The sequence below is a fragment of the Peromyscus maniculatus genome, chromosome 4 (genome assembly GCF_049852395.1).
Source record: "Peromyscus maniculatus bairdii isolate BWxNUB_F1_BW_parent chromosome 4, HU_Pman_BW_mat_3.1, whole genome shotgun sequence".
Taxonomy (NCBI): domain Eukaryota; kingdom Metazoa; phylum Chordata; class Mammalia; order Rodentia; family Cricetidae; genus Peromyscus; species Peromyscus maniculatus.
This window is the reverse complement of record NC_134855.1, coordinates 96,813,154-96,834,321: the sequence shown is the minus strand read 5'-3', so window position 1 is coordinate 96,834,321 and position 21,168 is coordinate 96,813,154. Positions and strand designations below refer to the sequence as shown.

Genomic DNA, 21,168 nt, shown 5'->3' with positions numbered 1-21,168 from the left:
CTCTGGCCCCTGCGAAAGCTGCCGGTGTTCTAAACTGCTGAGCAGTTTCTCTGTATGCTTACTGAAAATTTATTTAAACCACACATTTTCCTTATGTTATAGACTGTGATGCATCAACATTATTTCTTTTTTATTGTTGTTTGTTTGTTTGTTTGTTTTTGAGATATATCTCACTGTGTAGCTCTGCCTGTCCTGGAACTTGCTATGTAGACCAGCCTGGCCTGGAACTCACAGAGATCTGCCTGCCTCTGCCTCCCTAATGCTGAGGTTAAATATGTGCTCCACCATATCCAGCTCAACACTGTTTTTTCTTTAAAACAATTAAAGATCATCAGGGGCTGAAGAGATGGCCCAGCCATTAGGAGTACTGACTGTTCTTCCAAAGGTTCTGAGTTCAAGTCCCAGTACCTATGTGGCATCTTACACCTATCTATAATGGGATCCAATACCCTCTTCTGGTGTGTAGATGAAGTACCCAAATACATAAAATACATAAATAAATCAATTGCTTGTTTGTTTGTTTGTTTGTGGTCCTTGCTGGCCTGGAACTTACTCTGTAGACCAGCCTGGCCTCAAACTCAGAATCAGCCTGCCTTTGCCTCCCAAGTGCTAGGATTTAAAGGTATGCACCACCACTGACTGGGTAAATAAATAAATCTTTAAACCGTAAAACCATCAGTGTGGAGGCCAGATGCCAGGATCGGGCTTGAAGGAGTAAGGTGAGGGGAAGTGGTGGCAGAGGCAGCCGTGACGCACAGGACGAGGGACAGGGCTGTGCCTCGTGTTTGTTGAGGATTCAAAGGAGATGAATCTGGAAAATGTGGTGGGCTTTGACCTAAACTGGATTCTTCGGGTATCTGGGGGTCATTTGTAGATTTGGGGTGTGTCTGATAGACGGTGTCTCCAGAGAGAGCGCTTAGCTCTTCACTGGAAGACACTGGTTCTTTTCATCAAGGTCCAGGCATGGTGGGTGGTACCCAGCCTCCAGGTCCTGTGGGTCTCTATGTTTAACTCAATTCTGGCTGAAGTTCCAGAGTTTTGAAATTGCTCAGCTGCCTGCTAAATAGCAATGATCCCTTTGTGTTTGGAAGCTGCTCATTAGCATTCACAATGATGCCTCCCGTTTATATGATACCAGAGAGCTTTCCCAGGTCTAGTTCATTTGATGTGATCTTCAAAACAAGGCTGGGAGGCAGGCAAGGACTATTAACTCCACTTTATAGATGCGAAAACCAAGTCTCAAAGGGGTTAATTGATTTGCCTGGCATAGGCAGCTAGTAAATGCAGAGCCCCTGCCCAGACCTGAATGTTCTTCCCTCTACACTCCAGGAGCAATTAGGGCAACCAGAGATGGTCTGTGGGCCCCAGAGATCCCCCATCTCCGTATGAGTGACGGAGACTTGACTCCGTGTGAGTAAAGCCACCCGACGTTGGCGAGCCCAGCAGGTGTGAACTGAGCTGGTTGGCTTGAGGAGATGTTGGACACCACAGTTTCCATTTCAGCTAAGGCAGCTTTCGAAGTAATTTCCGTTTGTACAGACGGTCCCTTCCTTGACTCTTGCTGTTCTTGAGCAGTAGAGTTTATGTGTGGACATGTGTGTTTATGTGTTTATGAAGGAAACCTGTCGTGTGTATGAAGGGAGGGTATGATGAATTTGCTGTGGGAAGGCCGATCTCCGAGAGAGGAGTTCTACCCCCAGGAGAGGCAGAGACAGACAGGAGGGCTCTTGATCTGGGGTTGAGGGGGACAGCAGGCAGTGGTTGAGTAGGAGCAGCCAGACCGGGGTGTCTTGTGGATCTGGGTTTGGGATGCAAGCTTGAGACTGAGGTGCTTAGAAAAGGTAGGGAGAAAGAGATGAGGCCGCGGAGAGGGTAGCATGTCAGGGAGGAGAAGAGAGCTCATCCAGGAGGGAGGGTTGGGAGGGCCAAAGGAAGAGGGGGTTAGAGAGGAAAGGGGTGGAGAGGCCGGAGAAGATGGACTGAGGACACCTGCTCCTGAGTGCCGTAGAGGCCAGGCTTTGGGAAGGCCAGCCAGGCCGAGTTGTTCACACTTCAGTTGTTCCTGGTGCAGTAAGAGATTGCACATGGCCATGGCTAGCATGAGAGAGACCTTGGTGTGGGGCCCAGGCCCCCAAGAATCATCTGAAGCCCGCCAGTGGGTTCCCATTTGGGGACTCTGAGCTGAGCAGGCTGCTGTGGGATGGCTGCTTCCCTACTTGTGTCCAGGGGAGTAGTCCACAGTCCCTGAGTGCCCACGCAGTTGAGGGGTTCCGTATTGTTTCTGTGTGGACAAAAAGAATAATAGTGACCAATCTCGGGCAGAGGAGACTGTTGCTCATTAGTTGTCTTTGTTTGTTTTTTGAGACCAGGTCTTAGAGCCCATGGTGGCCTCCGTATGTAGCCAAGGCCAGCCTTGAACCTTTGGTCCTTTTGCTTCAGCATTATAAGTGCTGGTATCGAAAGGGTGTGCCTCAATGCCTAGTTGGTTTGTTTTATTTATTTATTTATTTAATTTTGTCAAGTATTATGGTGGCACATGCCTTTAATCCCAGCACTCCAGAGGCAGAGGTAAATGGATTTCTGTGAGTTCAAGAACAGCCTGTCTACACACAAAGTTCCAGGCCAGCCAGAACTACACAGTAAGACCCTGTCTCCAAAAACAAAACAAAACAACTTTATATGTATATTGATTTTTTTGGGGGGATTTCGAGACAGGGTTTCTCTGTAGCTTTGGAGCCTGTCCTGGACTAGCTCTGTAGACCAGGCTGGCCTCGAACTCACAGAGATCCACCTGCCTCTGCCTCCCGAGTGCTGGGATTACAGGTGTGCGCCACCACTGCCTGGCGTATATTGAAGTTTTTACCTGCATGTATGTCTGTGTATCACATGCATACATGGTGCCCACAGAGGCCAGAAGAAGGAGTCAGATCCCCTGGAACTGGAGTTAGAGGCTTGTAAGCTGATATGTGGGTGCTGGGATTCAAACTTGGGTCCTCTGGAAGATCAGCCAGTGCTTTTAACCGCTGAACCAGTTCTCCAGTCCTTGTTTGTTTTATTTTTGAGACAGGTCTCATGATGTTGCTCAGGTTTGAACTCTTCCCGAGGGGATTCTTAGGTCTGTGAGCCTTGTGTTGTGACATCAGGCAGTCACCTAACCCCTGGTGTTCCTGCTAGCAAGGGAACCAGATGTGTGCCTCTCCCGGCTTGGGGAGAAGGGTGCCTAGGCTGTGGTCACAGCGTGTTCCCATTGCTGAACTGGGGCTGGTAGTGGATGGATGGTCTGTTCATTCTGTCCCTGTTGTCACGGCCTCCCTCCCTGTGTGTCCTTGTCTGAGTGCTGCCTGTTGGCCTGGCCCTTGAGAGCTGGCTCTAATTACTTGTGCTTCTTACTTACCTGGCTCCAGGTTTTACTACAAGAAAGGACAGCCGCCTTTAAAAAAATAATGATCTGTTCTTTGTAGGGCACCTTTCTTTTAAGTTAATGATGGCTATTTCTATTTATGGGAGCCCTCAGCCCTTGCTTTTCTGGCTGAGTCAGGAGTTCCCCTGAAGAGGTGAAACTGGAGACAGGAAGATTGTCAGAGGCCCTGCGGGGTGCCTGGGGCAAAGCACCCTGAAGGTATTCAGGGCTCCAGCTTGTGGCCACCTCCGCTGCTCTGCTGTGATTGGTGGAACCAGTTATGGAGCTTGGGGGAGGGGGGGAGCTGAGTGTTATTGATGCTTTATTCCTTCTCCCCCACCTGCCTGTCTGCCTGCCTGCTTCCTTCCTTCCTTCCTTCCTTCCTTCCTTCCTTCCTTCCTTCCTTCCTTCCTTCCTTCCTCCCTCCCTCCCTCCCTTCCTTCCTTCCTTCCTTCCTTCACTTGCTGCTGGGGATTGAACCTAGGATCCTTGCATGACAGGCAGATGTTCTACCACTGAGCTGTATCTGCAGTCCTTGATGTTTGGTTGTTTGTTTTTTCCTTTTTCTTTTGAGGGGTTTCACAAAGTGACCCATTCAGGCTTTGAATTTTATTTTGTTTTATTTTGCTTTTTTGACCCAGGGTTTTACTATGTAGCTTGGAATCCTGGAACTCACAGAGATCTGTGAGTTCTTGAGTGCTGAGATTAAAGGCATGAACCATGATACCCAACTATGCCTTGACTTTTTAGTCCTCCTGCCTCAGCCTCTGAAGGCCACCAGGTCCAGCTTGAGTAAGCGACACTGAGAATTGAGACCACCACATGGCTTTCAGAGAGTTGTGTTTACCTGGTGACAAATTCTTCAGCTACAAGTTGTGTAAGGAGGGCTGGACAGAGCTGGGATCCAGTTTGCAAGAAAGCACCAAAGTCCAGGCCAACTGGTTCAAAGTCAAAACTAGCCTTCCAGCTTCCAACTGAAGACGGCGCTCTGCCCAGGGCAGGCTTAGCAGCTAAATACAGTAATAGCTAGTTAATCCAGAAAGACATACTTGAGCAGTGGCAGTTGGTTCATGGCCACACTGGTAGATCTCAGGCTGTGTACCTCAGCTTTCTACTTTTTTGGTTAGAGTATTTCAGAGCTCCTGGGGCCAGCCATAGACTGAACTTTGGGACCATCTCCAGCAGACTTGAACCCATTCCTGCCCACCCAGAGCATTCAGATTGAGATCACCTGTATGCTGGGTCCACTCCTGGAGTCCCTGCAGGTTGTCATGTTCCTAGTCAGCTGGAGTGGCTTACTTACTCTGTCAAGGATTGGGTGAAGAGGAGGTTTGGGGGCTTGTTTGTTTGTTTGCTTGCTTATTTGGGTTTTCAACATTATCTCCCTCTGTAGCCCTGGCTGGCCTCTGTCTCCTGAGTACTGGGATCAAAGGTGTGTGCTACCACACCAGTTTTTGGTTTGTTTAGGAGACAGGGTCTCATTTGGCTCAGGCTGGCCTTGAACTTGCTCTTCGGTGTAGGGTGACCCTGAACTCTTGATCCTTCCGCTTCAGCTTCTCCGATGCCAGGATCTCAGGGATGTGCCCGCACACCATCTTTAGGTTTAGGAACTTGTGTGGAGTGTCATACTGTTTCCTTTAACCCCTCCAGTAGCCTAAGGGGTGGGCACTTTAGAGCGCGAGTTCAAGTGAGAGTCAGTGATTTGTCTAAAGTCTTGCTGTTAGTGTAAGGAAGAGTCTGAATTTGAAAATACATCTGCCACAATTCTTGAATCTTCTCTTGCTGAAACATGCTGCCTCTTAGAGTTGTGTGGCAAGAAGGTCTTATTTATTTAAGTTTTTTTCTTTTATTACTTAAACTCATTATAGAAAGTAAATACCAACTATAACCCTTTTCATGAATATTTTTATATTTTTATCTGGTAGGGGTAAAGGAACGAATGGCCTGGGCGTCATTAGTGTTTCACTGGAGTAGATTTTGTGTATGTGTGATCCTGGGGATTGAACTCAAGGTTGCCCATGCTAGATAAGCATTCTCCCACTAAGTTATATCTCCAGCTAGAATAGGTTTTGTCAAGTAAAGTAACTGCATGTTTTTTTGCTGATGAATTTTCAGTATATATAACTCTATATATACTGTATAAAGTCCTCATTATACCCATTTCTTCATTTGTTATATGAGGGTAATAATATCTACAGTAGGGATTTTTGTTGCTGTCCATGGTGTTTGGTTTTTTTTTTTGTTTTTGTTTTTTGTTTTGGTTTTTCAAGACAGGGTTTCTCTGTGTAGCTTTTGGAGCCTGTCCTAGAACTCACTTTGTAGACCAGGCTGGCCTTGAACTCACAGAGATCCTCCTGCCTCTGCCTCCCAAGTGCTGGGATTAAAGGCGTGCACCACCACTGCCCGGCTCCAAAAAAGTTCTTTGCAGTCCAGAATCACTCTGTACTCTGGAAAGTACTGGCATTCATCCCCCATCACCTCAAAACTTTTTCATGGACTTATAATTTCTCTAGAACTCTTGCTTCATTTCCTTTCTTGGTATACCCATACCAAACTCTACCCTGGCATCCTTCCAGCTGGTGGAGAATGGATGGCATTTCAGCAGCACACAGGTGCACGTGTACCCCTCAAGGGGTCCTTTGGGACTAAAGGGGTGGACTCATGGAAAGCACTAAAAAGGCCTGTCTGTAAGCACTAGCTGCTACTTTGTTTCTCTGTAACAGCCCTGGCTGTCCTGAAACTCACACTGTAGACCAGAACTCACAGAGATCCGCCTGCCTCTGCCTCCCAAGTACTGGGATTAGAGGTGTGCACCACCACCATCCAGCTAGTTGTTGTTTTTATTCTTTGGGAATTTAAACGGTTTTTACTTTCTGTTATGAATAATGATATAAATTAATAGCAGCGTTTAGAGATATTGTATGACTTTCTAGATTCTAGAGTCTAAGGGGGCTGAAGAGATGTCTCAACAGTTAAGAGCACATACAGGTCTTCCAGAGGGCCTGGATTCAAGTCTCAGCACTCATGTTAGGTGGTTCACAGCTGCCTGTAACTCCTCCAACTGTGTCTGTAGGGGGAGAGGGGCAGTCCTGACGGGGACACACACACACACACACACACACACACACACACACACACACACACGCACGCACACACGCACATGCACACAATTTTAAAAATCCTAGACTCTTAGAAGAGGTCTTGTTTGCCAGATGTGGTGACACATACTTATAATCCTAATACTTGGATCCCAACTCCAGATACATGGTGAGCTTCATGGCATCCTGGGCTATATTGTGAGACCCTGTCTCAAAATGAAAGCAAGCTGGCTTTGGTGGTGCATGCTTCTAATCAGCACTTGGGAAGTAGAAACAGGAGGATCAGGAGTTCAAGGCTAGCCTCTGCTATGATGTAAGTTCTAGGGAAATGTGGTAGATATGAGGTCCTGTCTCCAAAGAAGAGGAGGAGGAGGACGATGAAGGCCCTTGCTTAGGTCTGAGGATCCAGTTCTGTGGTCCAATATCAAATACTGTCCTTGTAAATTTCTTTTGAAAAGATTTGTGTATTTATTTTAAGTGAACATCTGAGTATATGTATGTGTACCAAATGAGTGCAAAGCCAAAAAGGCTGTTGAGTCCCCTAAAACTGGAGTTAGCTACCATTGGCAGTTGTAAGCTACCCAATGGGTGCTGGGAACTGAACCTGGGTTTTTTGCAAGAACAACAAGTGCTCTTAACCCCTGAACCGTCTCACCCCCCCCCCATATCCCTTTTTACCTGAGAACTAATAGCTGAAAAATAGCTTTTAATTTTTGTGTGTAAGGCCAAATTTTTCTTGTTATTAGTCATATCTTATGTTTGTCTGTTGTTGTTGTTTGAGACAGGGTCTCACTTTGTAGAGTGACCTCTGCCTCTCTAGTGCTAGAATTATAGGTGTGTGCCTCCACAGCCAGGTGCCAGCTCATTTACACATTTTGTGGTGTTTCACTTACAGGAAAAACCAACAGATAAAGGGCCTTAAAATATACCAGCACTTAGAAAACAGTTGGGTTGATCTTTGCTAATTAAAGGCCAGCCTGGTCTACATAGCGAATTCCAGGCCGGCTAGGGGAACGTCGTGAAACCCTGTCTCAAGAAAACGATGACATAAAAACAGGGGATGCAGCTGCGGGCCCAGGGGGAGGAAGACTGGCGTGGAACCGGAGTTCACGGTGACATTGCACAGTGAGATGACCTAGCAGGCTGTCTCTCTTTACCCTCCTATGGGGTTTGGAGGGGAGACGTGTTGAGACTCATCTGTGGCCTCGTCTCCGTCCAGAGCTTCCAGGTTTCTTGTCTCTGGGTCCTGGTGGCTGTGGTTACAGATGTGAAGTCTTCATGCCCAGTCGTTGTGCTTTTCAAAGAGGAGAGCTGGGGTAGTGAGCCTTGTGGTCTGGGGTGTGCATAAGTAGGCAATTGGGAAGGTGGAAGGACGGGGAGGAACGTCCGCTCCCTCACTGCCCAAGGCCTCCTGTCTCTTCAGGCTCCATCTGGAAAGCCACGCTAGCCCTGGCAGGTGTGGGTGTGGGGCTGGCTGAGGCCAGAGGGTGGCAGCACAACCCCAGAGATCCTGGGCCCGTGACTGGAGGTAGTTTGGGTCAGGTACCTGCCTGGGCGGACTCTCTCCTGCCTGCCTGCCTGCCTCTGAAGTCCTTATTTAGCTAACTTGAGTGTAGATGTGCTATCAGTTCCCTCTGAGAAGCCGGAGTGTTGAGCTGCTCCTCCAGGAGTCTAAGCAGCAGGCGACCTGTGCAGAGCACAGGTAGAGGCAGAGACCTCCGAGGCAGATTGTGTGACTGCACCACGTTACTGGGACCGTCTAAGCAGGCCCTGTGTGAAAGAACCTCTTGGTAGCTGTTGGTTTTTTCATGTTTTTGTTTTATGTGTGTGAGTGTTTTAACTTCATGAGTGTCTGTGCACAAGGTGCATGCAGTGCCTGTGGAGGCCAGAAGAGGGCACCAGATCCCCGAAAAAGAAAGAAATAGAAGGTTGTGAGCAACCGCGGGTGCCGGCAAGTGAACCCAGCTCCTCTGCAAGAGCAGCAAATGCTCTTAACCACTGAGCCGTCCCTCCAGTGAACTGCTTTCCTAATCATTCTTTATCAGTAAAAACTCAGGAGTCTGATATCAGGGTAAGGACCTGAGTGGTCAGAGAAATGGCGAATAAGTGGCCAGTGACTTTTTCTTTCCCCTCTCTCTGTCTCTCTCTGTCTCTGTCTCTCTGTCTCTCTCTCTCTGCCATCCCTGGAACCTACACGGTGGAAGAAAAGAACCAACTCCACATTGCTGTCCCTGACTATGGCATGCAAGCACACACAGGAGCACAGGATAAATTAAAAATAAACAAATATGTAATGATGAAGCTTAGCAGCTGGAGTTTCCTTCAGACAGGCCGGCGCAGCTTCCATGGCCACCAAGAGTGTGTCTAGTAACTCTTGGCTAGTGGCTCTCATGAGACCAGGGTCAAAGGATGAGCCTGAGCGCTCTGCTAGAACCAGCTCCCTCCTTGGCCTTCACCTTCTTTGTTACGGTGTCGTGGTGGCTGTGAAAAGGGAGCCAGGGCCTCTTGTAGGAGGCAGGAGATTGATCACTACATGTCTTGGGAAGGCTTTCCTGTTGTCCCTCGGGGAGGGTGACTGACGACGATGTTGTCTGACTCTTCCAGGTGAAGAAGGCATACAGACAAAAAGCACTTTCCTGCCACCCGGACAAAAATCCAGACAACCCCAGAGCAGGTGAGCCCCTCGAGGACCTGGGGAGGAAGGGGCCTGCCCACCTCACCTAGCCCTGTGTGTCTGTGCTGTGGGCTTGGCTTCACATGGTAGGGGTATCCAGTCGTGTCCTTGCCGTTCCCTGTCGGCCTGCCGTGTGCTGGTACTGGCCCCTCTGAAGTCTCCCCCGAGGAAGACAGGACCACCCCTGTCCAGCTCCATCCGTTCTCTCCTCTTGCTTTGTTTTTTCGCGTAGCGGAACTCTTCCACCAGCTTTCCCAGGCCTTGGAGGTGCTGACAGATGCTGCGGCCAGAGTAAGTGGCGCCTCCTTCAACTGAACTGTGCCCAGTGACAGAGACTGCTGTGGTCTAGAAAGCCCCAGTCTCGTGCATCTCGGGAGCCGAGCAGGGCCTGGCTCAACTGACTAGGGTGTGAGAGCCCTTGACCCTCTGCCCCCTGGTCCAGTACTTGCCGTCCGAGCCCCGGCGATCCTGATGACTCTGGGTTGAGGGCAGGAAGATTCCTTTTCTCTGGCTGACTCTGCTCTGTCATTCCCCTCCCCCCCCCCCATTCCCCAGGCTGCATATGACAAGGTGAGAAAAGCCAAGAAGCAGGCAGCAGAGAGGACCCAGAGGCTCGATGAGAAAAGGAAGAAGGTGAAGCTGGGTAGGTGACCGCTCGGGCTGGCCAGCCTTGGCTTCCCTGGGCCCTGGCCATCAGTCTCCCTCACCTTTCTTCTCGGGGCCTTTGCCCAGGTCCTGGCAAAACTGTTCGGGGAGGCTGGGTCCTAAAGGCACTCTCGGGAATGATATCAGTTACGGGGTTTACTATTACAGTTAAGAAATTAGGGCTGGGGATGTAGCTTGGGGGTTAAAAGCACTTGTTGCTCAGGTAGAGGACCTGGGTTCGATTCCTAGCAGCCACGTGACAGCTCACAGCTGCCTGGAACTCCAGTTGCAGGGATCTAATACTCTCTTCTGACACGTGCAGGTATCAGGCATGCAGGCAGGGCAGGCAGACGAAACACTCACACACACGAAAAAGTAACAGTAACTGTCTTTGAAGTCCAGAAGCTGCCTGAGTGGGCACTCCCACTGAGTGCCGTGAGTTCTCACCTCCAGGCTGCCTCCTTCCCACCCACTCCAGCCTCTTCCTGCTAAGCCTCCACTCTGGGAAGCTCCCCCAGAGCTCCAGGGAGCAAAATACAGCTCAGTTTTGTAAAGTATGTTTCACACTTCTTTGTTCAGTGTGTGAGTCTGCACGTGCCTGCCTTGGAGCACTAGTGTGGTCGGAAGACGCCTCGCAGGGGCCAGTTCTGTCCTTCCACCCCGTGGGTTCAGGAACCGAACTCAAGTCCTCACGCCTGGCAGCTAGAGACTCGGCCCGCGGAGTCATCTCACGGGCCCCAGTTCAATCATTTTTAATGAATTTACCAAACACACAAATGGGCCAGGGCCTAGCTTGGTGCTAGAACACTTGCTTAGCGTGGACAAGGCCAAACCTGGGATGAGAGGCAGGGGGATGCCAATTCCAGGTATTAAAGTAGGCAGAGAGGAGAGCAGTGAGCCCTGGGCCCGAGAGAAGGTTTGTACAGAGCTGCCTGGCACGGGCTTGGGGTGTGGGAGGAGTATACCAGCCCCCCTCTGCCTGTCTGAGGAGAGGCCGCTGGAACTGTGGCCACAGTGACGCTTGGCAGAGGAGAGTGAGGAAGGGAGACAGGGAGGACCTGAGACCAGTGATGGAGGCACCACCCAGGTCAGGCTGTGGTGCCAAACCACAGTGACAGAGAGAGGCTGGCAGCTCCACCCACGGGCATCTCTGACACAGGGCCCTGGGTGCTGACACGGCACCCACCTGTACTCTGCTCACTTGGTGGAGAGAACCTGCTTGGTCGGTGTGAGCGGTTTTAGCTCTTCCAGACCCATGCTGCTGGGCTGCAGCCCACACCTCTTCTCCGTGTGTCCTTCTGCGGTGTAATTTAGTAACTGGGTTTGTGTAGACACAGCAAGAGGACAGGTGGGGTTTGGTGCTGGTGCTGTTTGAGGTGTGGGGAGGCACCCGGAGCTGGGGCGGGCTCAGGCCGTAGTAGACCTGCAGACTAGAAATCGGATCATTCCACCCTTGTGCCTAGACTTGGAGGCCCGGGAGCGGCAGGCCCAGGCCCAGGGGAGTGAGGAAGAGGAGGAGAGCCGGAGTACCACAGCACTGGAGCAGGAGGTGAGCACCCAGACCCACTGGCCTGAGGGTCATCCAGCTGGAGGGGGAGGGACCTGAGTAGCCGCTGTGTTGGGAGAGCGTGCTCTTTCTGTCTTCTGTGGGAGCTGGGTGATTTGTGCCACCTACAGGTTGCTGAGCCCTAGCTCGCAGGTGGAACCTCCCAGGGACCTTTACAAGGTGAGCCAACCTGGAGCTGGAGCTGCACAGAATTGTCACCCCTCCGCTCCCCTGCCCCGCAGATCGCACGCCTTCGAGAAGAGGGTTCCCGTCAGTTGGAGGAGCAGCAAAGGCTGATCCAGGAGCAGATCCGCCAGGACCGTGAGCAGAGGCTGCGAGGTGAGGGCGCGCACTCTCCCGTGTCTCCTCCAGGGCAGTGCACCTCATGCTATTGATGGCCATGCCGACCACTTCATGGAGGGTTATAGAGCTTCCACCTGCCAGAACCCTGTGAATACCCCGTGGTGCGCCACAGCGTCCTACTCTGACACACCAGTTTGTGGGAGCCTGTGTGCTTTTTACAAGTCTCAGTCCCAAGCAGAGGGAAAAGGCCTTGGGGTACTTGGCCTCAGTGGAACTGAATGGTCTGTGTCTCAGCCCCTGGCTCCGACGACGATGTGTTCCCAGCTTTTCATTTGAGAGAGCTAACAGATGACCTTCAGGAAGTGGCTGAGCAGGCTACCCAGGGATGGGATGGGATTGTATCCAGCTTCTCCACCAAACCTTTTACCAGGGAGACCTTGGACTCTCTGAAATTTTACTTTTCTTCTTTTCCCAATATTTTTAGGAAGAACAGAAAATATTGAAGGCAAAGGAACCCCCAAACTAAAGGTGAGCCTGTGGGATCTGCAATCCCAGCACAGTCGTTCTCAGCAAGAACAGGCGCTTTCCTGTGGGAAACCAGCACCACTGTTGCGACCTTCCGGCATCCTCGGCAGGACCCTGGGACTGTCTCTCAGAGCCTGTCCCACGGTGGGGGGGGGGGGGGGGGCTGTAACAGTGGCTGGTGTGGGCAAGACATCCTCAGAAGCCCTTTGAGATGGGTTCTTTTCTTTTTTCTTTTTTTCTGAGACAGGGCTTCTCTGTGTAGCCCTGGCTGTCCCGGAACGCGCTCTGTAGACCAGGCTGGCCTCGAACTCAGAGATCTGCCTGCCTCTGTCTCTGAGTGCTGGGATTAAAGGTGTGCGCCACCATGTCCACTTGAGATGGCTTCTCATAGTGTACAAAGTGCCTCTAAGACTGATCATGCCGCCTCCCTCTCAGTTTCTACAGGCGGCGGCAAAGTGGATAGTCTAAGTTGCCAGAGCCTGGAGAGCGGCAGGCTCACGGGTAGGTCTGGTGTGGTTGACGGTGATGCTCTCTTTCTAGCTGAAGTGGAAGTGCGGGAAGGAGGATGAGTCCCAGGGTGGCTACTCCAGAGACGTCCTGCTGAGGCTCTTGCAGAAGGTACGCTCTGCTAACCCAGCCCCTCCCGTCATCTCGGATGCCCTGGACTTGATTGATGTTGCTGCCCACTCTTGTCTGTCTGGTCACCATGGGTCCGTTCTCTGTCACTTGAGTTAGCTTGTGCCCCTCTGGCCAGCTTCCCTTCCCCGCCTAAGCCTCGCCCTTTCCTCGAGGCTCAGGGTGTAGGGGTGTGCTGGGGAGAGGAGGTGGCTGTCTGGAACGAAGGCCCCTCCTCTTCCCTGCTCCCAGAGTGAGGCAGCTGGGCTGTGGACTCGGTGCTCTGCCCACCTCACCTTTACTGTCCCGTATACCTCAGGAAATGAGAACAACTAAATCTCTCCAGCCTTGCTTCCCTGGTCCCTTGTACTAACAATTCCGGGGTTGGATTGTGTCATAATGGGCCACGCTGTGTGTCCAGTTATACTTCCTCTCTTACCCCCGCAGTATGGAGAGGTTCTCAACCTGGTACTTTCCAGAAAGAAGGCAGGCAACGCCATAGTGGAGTTTGCAACTGTCAGGGCCGCGGTGAGTGCTGTGTGGGGATTGGGGGCCCCTGGCAAGTCCTGTCCTTCTGGACAGGGGCTCTGTATTACAGGCCCTCCCTCAGTATTACTGCCAGTGGGTCTTTAGGCCAGCTCGAGAGTTGGATCTCCCCAAAGGTCTCCTGGCTTCAAGAATGCTCTGACTTATTTCACTCTGGCTGGCTCCATACCGCACCCTCCCCCCTGCCCCGGCACGGCCTCCCCCCTGCCCCGGCCTGGCCTCCCCCCCCCCCCCCGCCCCCCCCGCCCCGAATGTTCTTTCTTGTTTCTCCAACTCAGAAGGTGTATCTCTTCCACTCTCCCACAAGAGCCCGAACTTGAGCATAGTGTTGTTTGCAGGCTGCTGAGGTTGCCTAGATCTGCTTGGAGGACTACAGTGTTGGTTTAGTCTTTCTGTGGGGGTAGAAAGAGCCCCTTAGAGCTGGGTCAGAGGGACAGAGACTGGATACTCTGTTTGGCAGGAGCTGGCCGTCAGAAATGAAGTGGGTCTGGTGGACAACCCTCTGAAGATTTCCTGGTTGGAGGGCCAGCCCCAGGGCACAGTGGACTTGAGTGACACAGGATTATCAAAGGTAAAAAGCCAGGAGTCACCCAGCTGGGTCTGCTTGTGGTCTGGGACCCTCTTCAGCTTCCACTTTCTCAGGCCCTTTCTTCCCAAGTCCAGATGAGAGTAAAATGGGGTGGGTGGGTTCACCAGCCCATGTAGGAGGGCTGACTCCCTGCTCATCCCTCTTCTCTCTGGGATACCAGAGGACCCTATCCTAGGTTCTTTCTTTTTCTCCCTTCCTTCCTTCCTTCCTTCCTTCCTTCCTTCCTTCCTTCCTTCCTTTCTTTTTTTTTTTTTTTTTTTTTTTTTTGAGACAGGGCTTCTCTGTGTAGTCCTGGCTGTCCTGGAACTCACTCTGTAGATCAGGCTGGCCTCGCACTCAGAGATCTGCCTGCCTCTGTCTCCCGAATGCTGAGATTACAGACATACACCACCACCTGGCAGTTTTTTCTTTTCTGTTTTTATTTGTCTTTTTCTGGCACTGGATCAAACCCAGGGTCCTGCTCATAATTAACCCCCATGCTACCACTGAAGTGCACCTTCAGAGCTACACAGTAGTTGGCCCACACCAGACATAGTGGCGCATGCCTCTAGTCCCAACTCTCGGTGATTTCTCTGAGTTCAGGGCCAGCCTGGCCTACAGAGTAAGTTCCAGGGCTACACAGAGAAACCCTGTTGAAAAATCAAAAAGAAAAGAAAACAGTTTGCCCTGTGTGCCCTTCCTGGGTGTTTCCTGTTGGAGCTCTCCTCCCTGCCCAGAGGGCTTCTGTCTGTTTGCTCTTGGTCGTGGGGTAAAGGATTTGGAGATTAGGCAACCTAGTGTGGGGTGAAGAGGCAGGTGTCTCCACGTCCCACTCCCACTGACTCTGACGAGCACACCTCCTCTAGAGAGAGCGTCATGTCCCATGTTGAACCTGCTGCTGCACTTGTGGCCAAGAGTGCACCTTCCTGCTCCCGTGGGCCCCGGGCCGCCTCCTCGTCCTTACAACTCCACAGAGGCTTGTGTTCACTCTGTCCTTCGTGGTCCTGGTTTTTAGCCTGACTGCAGAGGTTGGGGCGTGGGCTCCCAGTCACTCGGTTGGAGGGATGATTGCTTTGGAGGCAGGAGCTCCTGGCACTTCCCTCCTCTGAAACTGCCTGGGTACCTGCTGGCATGTCCAGGGTCTCTGAACTGCCTGGGTGCCTGCTGGCATGTCCAGGGTCTCTGAACTGCCTGGGTGCCTGCTGGCATGTCCAGGGTCTCTGCCTGGTTACCTGTCCCTATACCTGCCTGAGAGATTGGGAGCTTCTGGGGAGTGTCCTGTCTTAGTTACTTTGCTATCGCCGGAAGGCAGCTTACAAAGGAAAGCATTTAATTTGAGGACTCATGGTTCCAGAGGTTATAGAGTCCATGATCATCAGGGTAGGGGGTATGGCAGTAGGCAGGATGCTGGAGCAGTAGCTGAGAGCTTATCTGCTGAGATAAGCACAAGGCAGAGGGAGAGCTAACTGGGAATGACATGGGCTTTTGGAACCTCAAAGCCCACCCCCAGTGACACACCTCCTCCAGCAAGGCTGCACTTGCTAATCTTCCCCAAATAGTGCTGCCGACTAGGCACCAACATTCAAATGTAGATGAGTCTATGGGGGCCGTTCTCACTCAAACCACCACAGAGTCCCAGACCCTGGAGAGAGGAGGGACATGAACTGGTCTAGGCCAGCTCAGGATCTTGACTTAAAAGAAGCCTCTACCACCGGGCGGTGCTGGCGCACGCCTTTAATCCCAGCACTCAGGAGGCAGAGGCAGGCGCAGCTCTGTGAGTACTGAGGCCAGCCTGGGCTACAGAGAGAGTTCCAGGATAGTCAGAACTGTTACACGCAGAGAAACCCTGTCTCGAAAAACAAAAAACAAAACAAAAAGAAGCCTCTACCGTTCGGTTTCGGCACTCCACATTCCAGGTCACACTCTGTAGGTTGTATTAGAAAAACCTTTATTCATTGCCCCTGTAGGCAGAGGAGCCTCTCAGCTGGGCACGTCTGCACAGGAGCAGGACAGAGACCTCAGAGATGTGGCTTTGCGGAGGCAGGTTGGGCACAGCTTCCCTCTACCCTCCTTCACACTCGGAGTGGCTGGGGCCAGACTCACATGGCCCAGTGCTTCTGGTTCTGGATTCAGATGTGGCCAAACCCCAGACCTGGCTAGTAACGCAGTTGGCAGCGTTGGTCCGTTCAGGATGAGGCTGAACTCTGCAGGCCTGTTGGAGGATGCTGGAGCCTCTTGGTGCATGGTCCTTTCCTTGACCTAGTCATCCCCTCTGCTGGGAAGGAAGGCTGCTGTTTTCACAGCCCTTCCCAGAGGCCCCACACAGAATACTTGTGGGAGTTTCCAGAATACTCCTCTGCAAGCTGCTGATTCCTGGAGCTGCTTCCTCCCTCACAGGGATTGCTTGGGATCTGTGGGCAGCTTGAGTCTCATGCTCTCTATTTTGCTAATGGTTGTTGAGCATTTCCCCTGATTTCTCCTCTGCCGGCCTCACCTGCTCTGTCAGCCCCTCCTGCATTTCTTCCTTTCCTTATCCACACTTCTGACGTTTCCACACTAGTGTCTGGCCAGCACCAGCCAGTGGACTTGGTCTAACAATGTCAGTGTTTATGCTCTGTCGTCCAGTATGGTAGCCATGAATCAGGTGTGGCTGTTGATTTAAAATATGGCTCAGTGGGCTGGAGAGATGGCTCGTCAATTAAGAACACATACTGCTCTTCCAGAGGACCCGAGTCCAATTCCTAGCAATTCATATCAGGTGGCTCACAACTGCCTGTAACTCTAGCTCTGGGGGCATCTAACATCTTTGGCCTCTGCAGGCATCTGTGTATACTTGTGTGTGTGTGTGTGTGTGTGTGTGTGTGTGTGTGCGCGTGCGTGCGTACACAATTAAAAACAATTTTTAAAAACATCTTTAAAATGTGGCTAGAGGGCTGGCATGTGGCTCGTTTTGGTGGAGTACTTGCTCAGCATGCATGAAGTCCTGGGTTTGATCACCAGCACCACCTAAGGAACTGGGTGTGGTGACACACGCCTGTAATCCCAGCACGCAGGAGGTGGAAATAGGAGGGTCAGAAGTCTAAGGCCACCCTCACTACATTAGAGACCTTATCTCAAAAACAAACAAAAATTGGCTAGGGTGAAAAGAAACTGAATTTATCTATCTTTCTCCCTTCCTTCCTTCCTTCCTTCCTTCCTTCCTTCCTTCCTTCCTTCCTTCCTTCCTTCCTTCCTTCCTTCCTTCCTTCCTTCCTTCCTCCCTCCCTCCCTCCCTCCCTCCCTCCCTCCCTTCCTTCCTTCCTTCCTTCCTTCCGTGTGTGCACAAGTGGAGGTCAGAGGTTGATGTTAGGTATCTTCCTTGATTGCTTCCCACGTTTTATTACTGACGCAGAGGCTCTTGCTGGACCTGGAGTCTGCCAATCTGACTAGTCTAGCCAGCCAGCCTGCCCGGGGACCCCTGGTGTCTGCATCCTGCACGCTGGATTGCAGGTGGGCCGGCACCCCTGCCCAGCTCCTCTCTGTGGGTACTGGAGGTCTGAACTCAGGCCTTCCTGCTTGTGTAGCAGACACTTTACCCACTGAGCTGGTTCTCTAGCCTCTGGAACTGAACTTTCAATTGTTTGTACTTCAGTTAAATCAATCCCATGAAGTAAGTGGTAAGTGTCTGGCCTCCCCTCTCTCCTCTTAGTCTCAGTTAGATTCTTCTTCTTGACGTGTCCTGTGATCTCTCTGTTGGTGGTGGCTTTTAGAGCAGCCCAGTCCGAGTCCTGCTCCCTGACTCACCCCATGCCACCCTGTCTCCACTGACCTCTGACCGGTTCCTGTGGTTGCAGGTGTGGTTTCCTTTTCCAGACCTTTCCAGCTTCCTTCAGGGCGCCTGCCAGAAAGTGACCCCATAGATTCCCAGCCGGTGTTGGTCCCTTCACTCTGGGTGCCTTGAAGGACTGGTCAGCAGCCAGAGGGCAGGCTGAACTGTGGCTTCTGTCTCCACCTGCTCCTTAATCCACACTGTGTCTTCCTTCCCTGGGTCCCCAGGCTCCAGTCACCCCAGTTCTCTCTGCCCTCACCAGGGCAGAGAGTCAGAAGTGGGGCTCACCAGGGAACTGCTCCCTTAGCATCTCTAGAACTTCCTCCAGAAGTGAAATTCCCAGGTCCACTTTGAAGGAAAAGAAAGGGTCGTTGAGGTCCGGAGTAGGTGTCCTCGGGAAATGGGGAGTGTCCACAAGGTCCTCCTCTGAGCCCCGGTGGAAAGGGCCTGTCAGGGAGATTGCTGAGGGCAGGGTGGCCGAGTAGGCAGCTGTGTAGGCTGCTGGGGGCTCCAGAATGTTGGGGCAACTGGAGCTCTCTCTGTAGAGACGCGGGGGCTTGGGTGGGGCCAGCAGGGTGGCTCGGGGATGCTCATCCCCCCACAAGGGCAGACGCCGGCCATCTGGCCTCCCTCGCAGTTCCCGGATGACCTCTCGGTTGCTGTACTCTTCATGGTCACCAGCAGCAGTGCTGGCCTGGCTGAGTATGCTGCCCTGCCGCCGGAGTCGGGGCCGCGGCCGCCCCAGGGTTAGTCTCTTGAAGAAGGAGGCATTGCGGAAGGAACCTTTCCGCCAAGTCTCCATGGACCTCCTCAGTCAGCCGGCAGGTCTGGCATCTGAGAAGCCCCACAGAGGGGCTCAGCAGCAGCTGGTGACCATTTCCTAGAGTGCTGGAGGCCAGGAACCAGGGAGCCACCCCTCAAGGGCTAGCGGCCGAGGCTGTGGGTTTCTGCTCAGTGTGGTCCTTTGTCTTGTTGCGTCTTGGATCACGGTGAGACAGGACTAGCAGGAGGGAGATTGTGTCTGGGAGATCCGAGTGCTGGGAGGGGGTTCCCACCTGGGTAAGAGTGGCCTGGTTACTTGATCGGCATGTGGAAAAAACCAAAGGAAGTGGCAGCGGTACTTACAGAGCAGAGCAGGATGCCACGGGGCTGAGGGCCTGGTGGGCAGGGCTGGACCCCCGGAGGGAGCATGCACTCCTTCTAGAGGCAGGCAGCAGCTGGCCCGTCCCTGTCCCCGTCTCAGGTGGTTCCTGGCGTGTGCCGATCTCCTGGCCGGTGTAGGACTGTGCCCTCTGCCAGCATCTGGGGACTCTGATTAGTGGCTTGGCTGTTGTGCCAGCGTGTGGTAGAGATGTTTTCTTTTCAGCTGACTCAGTCAGGTGGGAAGCTGGTTTCATGCTCTGAGGTAATTGCAGCATCCGCAGGCTGGGATTGGGGCAGCTGTGACCAACACCCCAGGGCAGTGGGACGCTTCAGATTCCTCTGGGGACTGGTCTGGGGACAGCCCTGCCTGGTGCGTCACCAGGTTACTTCCTTTCTAGTCAAAGCCACCACCGCCGTGACCCCGCAGGCCTGTCTGGCTCCCTAGCCCCAGCTGTCTCTGGGAAGAGCCCAGGGAGGCAGTAGAAAAGTTGAAAGGCAACTTTTGGAGCAGTTGTCGGGGAAGGAAGAGAGGAGGCCTGCCGGTGTGGGTGACTCAGCCCCTGGGCTGGCTGACAGGCCCTCATTAGCCAGGCCACAGGAATGGAGGGGAAGGATGTGGAGGGTGTGTTAACAGGGAGCAGCCCCATGCCTGTAAAGGGCTTGCTCCTCCCGGGGTGCTGGGGGCATGCCAGCGGTGACTTGAAGTCGTCCTCGAGGTAGAGCAGTACGAACTGGGGGAGGGGCAGTGCCCTCCGCACAGCCGGGACATCAGTGTGGCCGCTCAGCTTTTCAGTCTCCTCTTCACCCCACAAGGCCAGCACCCCACTGCTCCTGTGGTGCTCGGTCCTTTCTCTCGGGCTTGTGCGCCTCATCTGGGGACCCCCTTGTGGAGGGGTCCAGGACGTACGTGTGAGGCTGCTGTGGATTGCCAGTGGTGGCGGGGAGGCTGTCTGGTAAGGGCTCTCTCTTCCTAGGGGTGGGGGAGGTGTAAGGACAGGGGGGCCAGACTGGGTATCACTTCCTGTTTACCTGCACCCCCGACTACAAACAAGTTAGCCAGGGCCGGGCAGCCCAACTTGAGCCACTCCCGCGTTATTTCCTGGGTCGCTGACTTCCCAGCCCTCTGCGGTGGGAGGGCACCAGTGCGGCTGCCCCCAGCAGGGGTCCACGGCCCTTTTGTTGCAGATGGGCCACCACACTTGCCAACGCTGCCCTGCCTTGCCTCTGTGCCCACCCCCCTGGCTGTCCCACCCTCTGTCAGCTGTAGGGTCGTATGTGGTACACAGCTCCAGCTGTGCTAAGGGAGGAAGGGTCTGAGTCATCCCGTTGGCCCTGACAGACTGTGGGCTGCTTCACTTCACAGCCTTGGCCCCTTGGCGGCTGCCTGTTGTCCTTGGGGTACTAACGTGTACCCCTCCTCGGTCCCCTGCATGGCTAGCAAGATCATAAAGAAAGCCACGGGCCCTACACTAGCCTGGCTTTGTGTCTTAGGAGGCAAGCTGGACTCGGCTAGCTTTTCTCATCCAGAGTGGGGCCCTTTGAGGCTGTGCACGCCCCCTTGTGGACTCTCAGCAGGAGCCAGACCACAGCAGGTGGGGGTGCTCTGGTGTGTCCAGCTGCAGAGCCTGGGGACCCCTGCACCTCAGACATCTTCCTGTGCTGGATCCCTGCCAGGCTGAAGCCATGGTGGAGAGAGAGTGAGGAAGTGAAGTGGAGGACCAGGCCAGCGCACGGGGAAGTGATTCACGAGCAGGATGTAGATAGTTGGGGCGTCCTGGGTAAAGGGAGACTGGGGGAGCTGATGGAGAAGCAGCCTGGGAGCACAGGCCTGCTTTCTCTGAAGGCTCCTGGAGGAGTTGGAATCCAAGATGTCTGGGTCCTCCCTTTGCCCTTTTTTAGACTTGGCTCTATCTGGGCCCTAGACTGAGTCTCTCATCTGTGGGGCTGGGTCCCGCCAGTCTGATTTCTCTGTCCCTTCTGTCCCCAGGGCTCAGTGGTGTCAGAAAGGGACTACGAGAGTCTTGTCATGATGCGCATGCGCCAGGCAGCTGAGCGCCAGCAGCTGATCGCCCAGATGCAGCAGGAAGATGAGGGGCAGCCCACGTAGCCCCAGCTCCGGCTCCCCCACCCCACACCCTTTTCTGAATCATCACCAATAAACTTTTTTAAAAAAAAAAGTCTACTTTTCTTCGTCTTGAGCTGGGCTTTATCTGAGAGGGCTTCACTCAGGCCAAGGGCTTCATCCATGGATAGGGACAGAGCAGTAAAGAATGTCGCATTTCAAGAGTCATTACACA

The 21,168-nt window shown here is 52.9% G+C and overlaps 2 protein-coding genes across 2 annotated transcripts in view; one reads left to right on the top strand and one right to left on the bottom strand.

The window, feature by feature from the left end:
• Dnajc17 (DnaJ heat shock protein family (Hsp40) member C17) overlaps window positions 1-21,049 on the top strand; it is a 33,676-nt gene extending 12,627 nt beyond the window's left edge. The window contains exons 2-11 of the mRNA XM_042275964.2: window positions 9,103-9,172; window positions 9,405-9,463; window positions 9,728-9,815; window positions 11,281-11,366; window positions 11,606-11,702; window positions 12,151-12,194; window positions 12,732-12,809; window positions 13,254-13,334; window positions 13,813-13,923; window positions 20,859-21,049. Of these exons, the coding sequence (XP_042131898.1) occupies window positions 9,103-9,172; window positions 9,405-9,463; window positions 9,728-9,815; window positions 11,281-11,366; window positions 11,606-11,702; window positions 12,151-12,194; window positions 12,732-12,809; window positions 13,254-13,334; window positions 13,813-13,923; window positions 20,859-20,978 (834 nt within the window). The 3' untranslated portion in view covers window positions 20,979-21,049. The remainder of the gene's footprint in view (window positions 1-9,102; window positions 9,173-9,404; window positions 9,464-9,727; window positions 9,816-11,280; window positions 11,367-11,605; window positions 11,703-12,150; window positions 12,195-12,731; window positions 12,810-13,253; window positions 13,335-13,812; window positions 13,924-20,858) is intronic.
• C4H15orf62 (chromosome 4 C15orf62 homolog) lies at window positions 15,132-19,958 on the bottom strand. The gene is made up of 2 exons (XM_076570372.1): window positions 18,854-19,958; window positions 15,132-18,783 (listed from the first exon to the last, which is right to left on the bottom strand). The coding sequence occupies exon 2, from the start codon at window positions 18,528-18,530 to the stop codon at window positions 18,000-18,002; it is 531 nt and encodes a 176-aa protein (XP_076426487.1). The 5' UTR covers window positions 18,531-18,783; window positions 18,854-19,958; the 3' UTR covers window positions 15,132-17,999.
• Window positions 21,050-21,168: the final 119 nt, after the last annotated feature.